At 48.2% G+C, this 7,755-nt stretch overlaps 2 protein-coding genes across 8 annotated transcripts in view; one reads left to right on the top strand and one right to left on the bottom strand.

The window, feature by feature from the left end:
- CACNA1E (calcium voltage-gated channel subunit alpha1 E) overlaps positions 1 to 7,755 on the top strand; it is a 360,562-nt gene that overhangs the window by 294,053 nt on the left and 58,754 nt on the right. The gene's annotated exons all lie outside the window — the stretch shown is intronic.
- RNASEL (ribonuclease L) lies at positions 65 to 7,006 on the bottom strand. 7 transcript variants are annotated; one of them, XM_051806067.1, is made up of 8 exons: positions 6,873 to 7,005; positions 6,168 to 6,310; positions 4,337 to 5,804; positions 3,882 to 3,970; positions 3,303 to 3,493; positions 3,079 to 3,196; positions 2,174 to 2,334; positions 65 to 1,386 (listed from the first exon to the last, which is right to left on the bottom strand). In XM_051806067.1, the coding sequence occupies exons 3-8, from the start codon at positions 5,769 to 5,771 to the stop codon at positions 1,251 to 1,253; spliced, it is 2,130 nt and encodes a 709-aa protein (XP_051662027.1). In that variant the 5' UTR covers positions 5,772 to 5,804; positions 6,168 to 6,310; positions 6,873 to 7,005; the 3' UTR covers positions 65 to 1,250. The 7 variants fall into 7 exon arrangements, with proteins under 7 accessions (XP_051662027.1, XP_051662060.1, XP_051662079.1 ...); XM_051806100.1 differs by having other exon boundaries at positions 4,337 to 5,801; XM_051806119.1 differs by having other exon boundaries at positions 3,079 to 3,193; positions 4,337 to 6,310; positions 6,873 to 7,006.

The following is a 7,755-nucleotide window of genomic DNA, read 5'->3' as shown; positions in this document are numbered from 1 at the left end:
GACCCCTGATGCAGGTGAGAGTTTCTTAATGCTGCAGAGTATCTCTTTCTATGCAGCGGGGGATGGGAGAACCTCATTCCTAAATGAGTGTAGAGTCAGTTTTCCAGGCAAGTTTATTTCAAGTGTTTCCCCATAGGCTAATTGAAAGAATAACAATCTCAGTTTGGAAACAAACAAACAAACAAAGAAACAAACAGAAAAAACAAAGCCACAACAAAAATCTTTTCAACAGCTGAAAAATATTTCCATAAGCAACATATAATCATCGTGCAAGTTGGAGCATTAGGAGAGAAACAAGCAAGCCCTTGGGCAACCAGGCACACATGACATGCTGTGGGAATCTCAGAGAGGGGTTTGTGCCACCCAGCTGCCAATGTCAGAGCTCTAGGCTGGCTGCATGGACACCAGTTCTGTGCAAGGGAGCTGAGTCTGGCAGGAGGACAGTGACACACCAACTGTTTCAGAGACAGGGAGTGCTTGTCCACAGCCCTGCCATGGCAGAGCTTGTCCTTTCTAGGAGGAAGAGGTCCCTGTAGCCCCTTTGATGTGAATGATCACTTTTGGGTGGGTCAGGACTATGCACAGTAGCAGAGTTTTATGGGATTGTGTTCATCTCCTGCATTCCCCAAATGGAAGTCCTTCAGGTCCCAGCAGGCTGGACAGAGAGTGCCTCTACCAGATCAGAGGGATTAATGGCCAAGGGCAACCCTGCAGCCAGACATACCATTTTTCTGGCTGCTGTGTTTCCAAAAGACTGAAAAGAGAGAATCCATGTCTTTCTAGGGGTAGATGAGTTCCTCAGTGCAAGTTGTAGGGAAGATTGGCTCTTGCAAGGAGCTCAAATTCCTTTTTCTTTATCAGAGGGTCCCATGTTGTCTGACAATGCTGTCCTCCTGCCTCCCAGATGTACCAGGTACCCCAGGGGCTGTCCCACATCTCCCCGCTCTCCATAAGGGTCAGGGCCTGGATCTCCACATCTCAGAGGCAGATAAACCCAGAGGGACAGAGGTAGGTCATCAAGGGGAACCTGGGCTCGCACTCAGTTTGGTTCCACTCCGAAGGTCGTGGTTGTTACACCAAACACTTCTGAAGCATCTTTCATTTCTTAGTTTAAGTTCCATACTCTGTCCCTGCATGTGCTCTCTCCCATCTCCTTACACACTTCTTCAACTCTTTTGCAGATCAATAAATAAGGAATAAATGGAGGCAGCAATGATGGGATCAGACATGGGACAGGAGACAATGACATCCTACAGAGAAGGGTCCTGGATGTCTGCAAGGTGACTGTATGTGGGATTCTGGCGTAAACTGTTGTAGACATAAATGGTAAGTGCTGGAAAAGCCTCCAGGAAATACTCAGCATAGTCTCCTATTTTGTCACTGATCCTGAAAGAGAACAAAAACAATAAGGATTCTTAAAGCTTGTCCAAGGAGTCAATAGTCCAGGATGCCCTGCTTCCTCCCTTGCAGGGAAAATGCCATTCCAGAAGCTTTCTGATAACACAGGAAGGTTTCCTAGAAACCCCAGAGCTGTGACTGTTCTATACCTTACCTAAACTCCTCAGCCTCTTTTTATTTATTTTTTTTTTTGCTATTCCTCCAGCACTTCCATCTACCTAATCCCACCTGCATCTTCACTGAAGGGCACTGGTGGCCACGATCCTCAGTGAAACCATCACTAGGAGCTAACACCCCTCTAACCTCACATGTGAGTGCCCATGACTAGAGAGGGTTGAGGAGTGGTTGAGGTCACGGGGTTTGTTCAGCCTGGAAAAGAGGAGACTTGAGGGGAAACCTCATCAGGGTCTGCAGCTTCCTCACGAAGGGAAGCGGAGAGGCAGGTACTGATCTCTGCTCGCTGTGACCAGTGACAGGACCTGAGGGAACAGCATGGTCCTGTGTCAGGGGAGATTGAGGTTGGATATTAGGAGAAGGTTCTTTACCCAGAGGGCAGCTGGGCACTGGAACAGGCTCCTCAGGGCAGTGGTCACAGCAACAAACCTGACAGAGCTCAATAAGTGTTTGGACAATGCTGTCAGGCACATGGTGGGAATGTTGGGGTGTTCTGTACAGGGTCAGGAGTTTGGCTCTATGATCCTCTTAGATCCCTTCCAACTCAGGATATTCTATGATTCTATGCAGCTGTGGCAGGGGCAAGGATGAGAATATATACCCTTTATCTTTGTGTTCATCCAGGTTTCTGATGAGCCTCAGTAGGTCAGTGACATCATTGCTGTAGTGGAAGGATTTGGTGGCACAATTGCCATGTTTTCTAGGTTTGAATGATTTTGGATTCCTGGGATTTTTCATTACATCTAGAATATCTTTGTCAATCTGAAAGAAAGGACATAGATTATTCTCTGCCTTTCACACACCACAGCAGCACATCTACCACCACTGCCTTTCCGCAGGGATGTCATCTTGCATGGGAAAAATCTCCTGACCCTTAAAAGCCTATTTCCCAACACAAGCAGAAGAGTCCACTCTGCAGGGAATGCGCCATACAGCCCCCCTGATTCTGCTAAGGGTTTCCTCTCCCGCTTTGCCAAGGTGTGGCATTTGTATTAGTACTGTCAACATGGCACAGGAGATTTTCCTGCTTGCCTGGAGGGCAGGGGGGACGCAAGAGTCTTGATCTAACTGTGCCACTGAGGACCACGTGGGCTGCTGTACTGAACTGAGACTGTCAGATCCCAAATGATGCAGCACAACGTTACCTGAAGAAGCAGGCCTGGTCTGGCTGCTTTTGAGACAATCAGCAAAACGCTTTTGCCAGAAATTTGCTGGCAACGAGGAACAGAGGTCCTTGTCTTAAGTGATCACCAAAAAAGAAACCAAACCTTTGAAGGTTAACCAGCTAATCTATAATGACCACTCCAGTCAACAGAGCCCACTTAAGCATCGATGTCTTTCGACCAAGTGCCTTAGATTTAATTGTTTCTCCCAGTTGTCTGTATTTGTGTGGGGCTACTTTTCACAGTTACATTTTCAAACACAGCCTATGGAACACTCGGGAGAAGCTTCTGCCTGAATGCCTATAGCTCAAACCTCACATCAGCCCAAAGAGAAGAGGATTACCTCCTTGGTCCACTCTGGATAAGGAAAAGTTTCAGTAACATTACAGTCTTGAAAAATAGTTTTTCGGTTGTCGATATCTTTGATTTGATTCCATATACTCTTCAGGAAGTTGAACCTGCTGTGGAATGAGAAGCTTCCTTAGCTATAGTAGGACATGCCTTTTCCCAGCACTACAGTCAGTTCCTGTACCAAAAGCTTCCCCTTTGTACACTGCCAGGACTTACATCTCTTTGCTCCAGAAATAGGGATGTTTGCTCAAACCTTCCAAGCCTCGTTCATCATGAGAGGACAGGCTGCTTATAAGGTCCAGAGCCTCCATGTAATCTGGGGATTTAGTGTCCAAATCCTCGATTCTGACTTGCTGAAGGGGTTTCCTACCCCCTGTTAAAATGTACAGCATGAGCCTGCTGAGGGCCTGCAAAGAGACACATCACTGCTCACCTGCCAGGTGCATGGAACTTCCCACCAAATGGGAGGGGACTCGTATTCCTAAACCCTGTAGGTGTCCAGAAGTATGTAAATACACACCAACACAAACTTGGAAGCTGTGTGCCCAAGGACAGAGGAGACAGGCACGGTAACCTTCCTCTCAAGGGATCTGTGGATATCCCAGGATCAGGCACGGTCTTGCATCCTAACCACTATCATTCTTATGCAGCATCTATTATTACATGGGCTTTCCCACAAATCAAGGTGTTTTCTAGTTGAGGATGCAGAAGGGCTTTCCCTAGGACTCACAGCAACAGAAAATACCAGAGAGAACCTGAAATTTTAAACCATAGGTTAATTCACAGAGAACTTACCTCTAAATCTGAGTTTACAAGTTCTTCTTGGCCTTCAATCAACTTTCTTTTATTATCAAAGTCTGACAAGTAAATTTTGCCACCTAAATCTGAGGAAATAAGAGAAATTGTTAACAAATAATGGCGGAAAAACTGGATACAGTCCACCACTGACTTCTGGATGGCCCTTCCTTTAGGAAACAGCTTTCTGAAGAGATTTTGGGCTGATATGTCATGGGCTGATCAGTCTTCACAGCCCTGGAGAGGAGGGCAAAGCTAATGAGACACGTAAGGTTGTTCTTTTCACTCCTCAGTGGCTGTCTGTGAACATAGTTATTCAAAGAAGAAATCTAATGCCACAGACACCCCATTTGGCAGAAAGCCATCTATATGTTTACAAATAGCTATGAAACATATTCTCTTAACTGCAGGCAACGGGAAAGCAAAACAAAAACACAAAAAAAGCAAAAGATAACCTATTACAAAGTTCCTGGGCTGCAGATCCTGGTGAGCAAATCCAAGGGAGTGCAGCTCTCTCAGTGCCTGGAAGATCATCTTCAGAGCAGCTTTGTAATCCTTTTGGTCTTCTGGGTCCTGCAGATGTTCTTGGAGGGTTTTCTCCCAGAGTGGGAAGCACAGGTACATGCAGCCTTTTTCCTTCTCAGACTGGAAGAGCTTCAGTAGACGTTCACAGTGACAACATTTTTCAAAGAACTTTTTCTCTTCATCACCCTCTTTGCTGAGGGTTACTTTTACTGCTACCTCTGTCCCTCCGTGGAGCCCGAGGTAGATGCCTTCCCAAATCCTCTGCTCGATGTAATGAAATGTCTTCAGTTTGCCAATCATAGGGCGATAGATTTGATCAAGCTTTTTCAGCTGGTCCCTCCAGCGTCTGCTGTTTGGCTCCCAGTCTCTGGGGGTTTCTGGAACAAACGTGGCATTGTGCACACGAAGAAGATTTTCCATGCTACGAGAACGATTCCTGTTAGCAACTGCGATAAGGTTCCCAACATCAGTCCTTGCTCCTTTTTCACACAACACCTTCGCTGTATTGTGATCATTTTTCTCTACAGCCACCATCAGCGCTGTGTTGCCCTCCTCATCTGCATCATCAATATCCATTTCATCCTTCTCCAATAAGGTTTTCACCAGCTCTGGGCTCTCCATTTCAACGGCTAGGATAAGGGCACTTTTCCCCCATTCATCTTTGCTCTTCACATCAACACCATGGTCCAGCAGGAAGCGAACTATGGCAAGAACCGACTCAGGTTTTTTTTTTGAATCCTTCTTTAGAGCATGGATCAAGGCATTCCTATCTCTGTTGTCACGAATGTTCACATCAGCCCCCATCTCTTGAACAAGGATTTTTACGGCCGAGAAGTGGCCCTTCCTACAAGCATCCATCAGTGCTGTTTTACCTCCTTCATGCAATTTGGCTTTCTCCTCACTAGTTACCCTCCTCAAATTCACTTCGGCTCCTTTGCTGTACAGGAATTTCAAGGCTTCCTCCTTCCCATACCACGCAGCCTCCATGAAAGCTGTGAAGCCGTTGCTGTCAGGGTCATTAATGTCTGCCCCACAGTCCAGGAGGAGCTTCAGTATTTCCACGTCTCCCATGATCCCTGCCTCAGTAAATGCAGTGCCACCATTGTCCTTCCTGGCATGCAGGCAAGCACCCTTTTCCAGCAGAAGTCGGACCAGGTCCACCTCACCAGTTTGCACAGCGGTCTGCAGGGGTGTCCAGCCACCCCCTACTTTGGAGTTCACATCTGCCCCTTTCTCCAGCAGCTCCAGCACAAGTTCTCTCTTTCTGTTCTTCACAGCAGCATTTAGCTCAAAGGCAAGGTCTTCTGCTGTCTTCGCACTAGAAGGGGTAGAGACCCCCTGTTGTTTGTGAGCTGCGGGTTCCATGATGGTCAGAAGGGCTCCATACAAGGAATCCTGCTGTAGGATAGGAGAGATGCAATGCTCAGTGCCTTCATTGTGAGGGATGCCTGGGTTTGGCTGATGAAACACGGTCGTTAACGGCTTTTTCACTTAATAAACAGAAAATCCTGCTTTATTAGCCTGCAAAACCTCACCATTTACACTTGATGTCCTGCAGGTCTGTGTGAGGGCAATTAAGGACAACAATGCCAGTGCCAGCCAGGAGAGCCAAGGCCCAGCAAGAAGCACAGCACTTAAGGAAGGACTCATTGTGTTTGCTTGCCTGGCCTCAGCAGCTCTCACAGCCCAGGCAGGTGTCCCCTGGGGCATCAGGGTGAGGGCACAGGGGAGAACCCAGGCTGTTCTTGCTATAAATATTACCTCAGACTCGTTACAGGTTAGCTAATAAGCCATCCCCCACCAATAGTTTCAGGTGGAGAACACAACGGGCAGGGAGAGATGGACTTTCCCCTTCAGTCTTGTATGGCAGCCACACATAGTCCTGAATGTCCCTGATCCAATACCTGGAATGAGATGGAAAACCAACCTTAATCCCTCCTGCTTCCACAGGCAATTAGGAGACCCTACCTGACAGAAAGCTTTTCCTAAGCTTTTTAACGACATCAAGAGGGTAGGGCCTGATCTGTCTGTATCGATCTAGTATCTAGAAAAGCTCAGACTCCAATACCTATTTTGCTGCCTGCAAAGGCTGGTTCAAGTGACCAGCCCTTTCAGGAATCTTCGTCTGACAAGCTGGACTGGAAATAAATTACCTAAGCAAATCGGAAAAGGGAGAGGGAAGTCTTAAGGTATAAAAGTAAAGCGTCAACCCACATGAATTTACTCTCAGGAAAGCCAAAGATCATTTTCTGAGTGGTTTATCTCCCCGCCCAGCAGGAAATGAACACGCTATTTCATTTAGATGCATTTCATTTCCTTGTAATAATTTCTATGCCCTTTGCTACACAGAAAAAAAAAAAAAATAAAGCGTTACTTCCCTGGCTAGAAAAGCAGCAGAGCATTCCCTGGGCACGGTGGGGCTCAAGTTCCTCGCCCCTGTCGGGAAGGCAGGGGCTGAGCACCTACCTTTTCCTCCTCCGAGCCGCAGAGTCGCAAGCCCCGTGCTCCAGAAAGTGTTCAGACATTTCTATCCCGCCCCAACTGAACTTTTGACCACGAGCCGTTCGCGTTTGCGTATCGCTGATGTGCAGCGTCACACAGCCCTGCCCGCCTGCTGTCACACAGCCCTGCCTGCTGTCACACAGCCCTGCCTGCTGTCACACAGCCCTGCCTGCTGTCACCCGCCAGGCAAGGCGAAGAAGGGGTCCCTCTGCCCATCCAGAAAACCCGGACGCTGCTTAAAATGCCTTTAAAGCCGCAGAGCGGCTTTTCTCAGCAGCTGCTCTTCACTGCTGCTTCCCACCAAGTGTCCCCAGGTGGCGTTTGTTTCCCGGGAACTGTACCCGCTGTCCCATCCCAGGAAGGAGAAGCCCCGGGAGCATTTAATCCACTCGCGGAAGGATGTTGGGGTTTCGGGGAGGGTGTTTGGCGACGTTTTTTTTTTCAGCACGTAGCAGGGAGGTTGTGAGCAAAGTGCTCTGCCCACACACACAGACCCGGTTTGCAAACATCTGCTCAGCAGTGGCTCGGGAGCTGAAGGCACGGAGACGTTCAGTGCGTCAGTGCTGGGGTTTGGGGTGGTTTGGGTTATTATTTGAAGCTTTTCCTAACCTTTTGGTGAATCCATCCACACGAGGAAACCAGCCATGCTGCTAAATTACACCCGGGGAGCCGCTGAGCTCCAGGTCCGCGGTTTCTTCACGGCACTGAGAGGCAGCTCCCACCACCCAGGCACCCTCCTCCTTGGAGCCAGCTCCGTGTAAACAGTGCTGCCCGAGGAGCTTGGTCTCCCAGCCCTTCCCATCTACCTGCAAAACATGTGAAGGAAATACATGAAGGAAGCCAGGCT

This window comes from Manacus candei, unplaced genomic scaffold (assembly GCF_025592945.1).
Source record: "Manacus candei isolate 608988 ecotype Guabito, Panama unplaced genomic scaffold, ASM2559294v1 h1tg000005l, whole genome shotgun sequence".
Classification (NCBI taxonomy): Eukaryota; Metazoa; Chordata; class Aves; order Passeriformes; family Pipridae; genus Manacus; species Manacus candei.
Note: the sequence above shows the minus strand (reverse complement) of the source record. Positions and strands in the feature narration are given on the sequence as shown.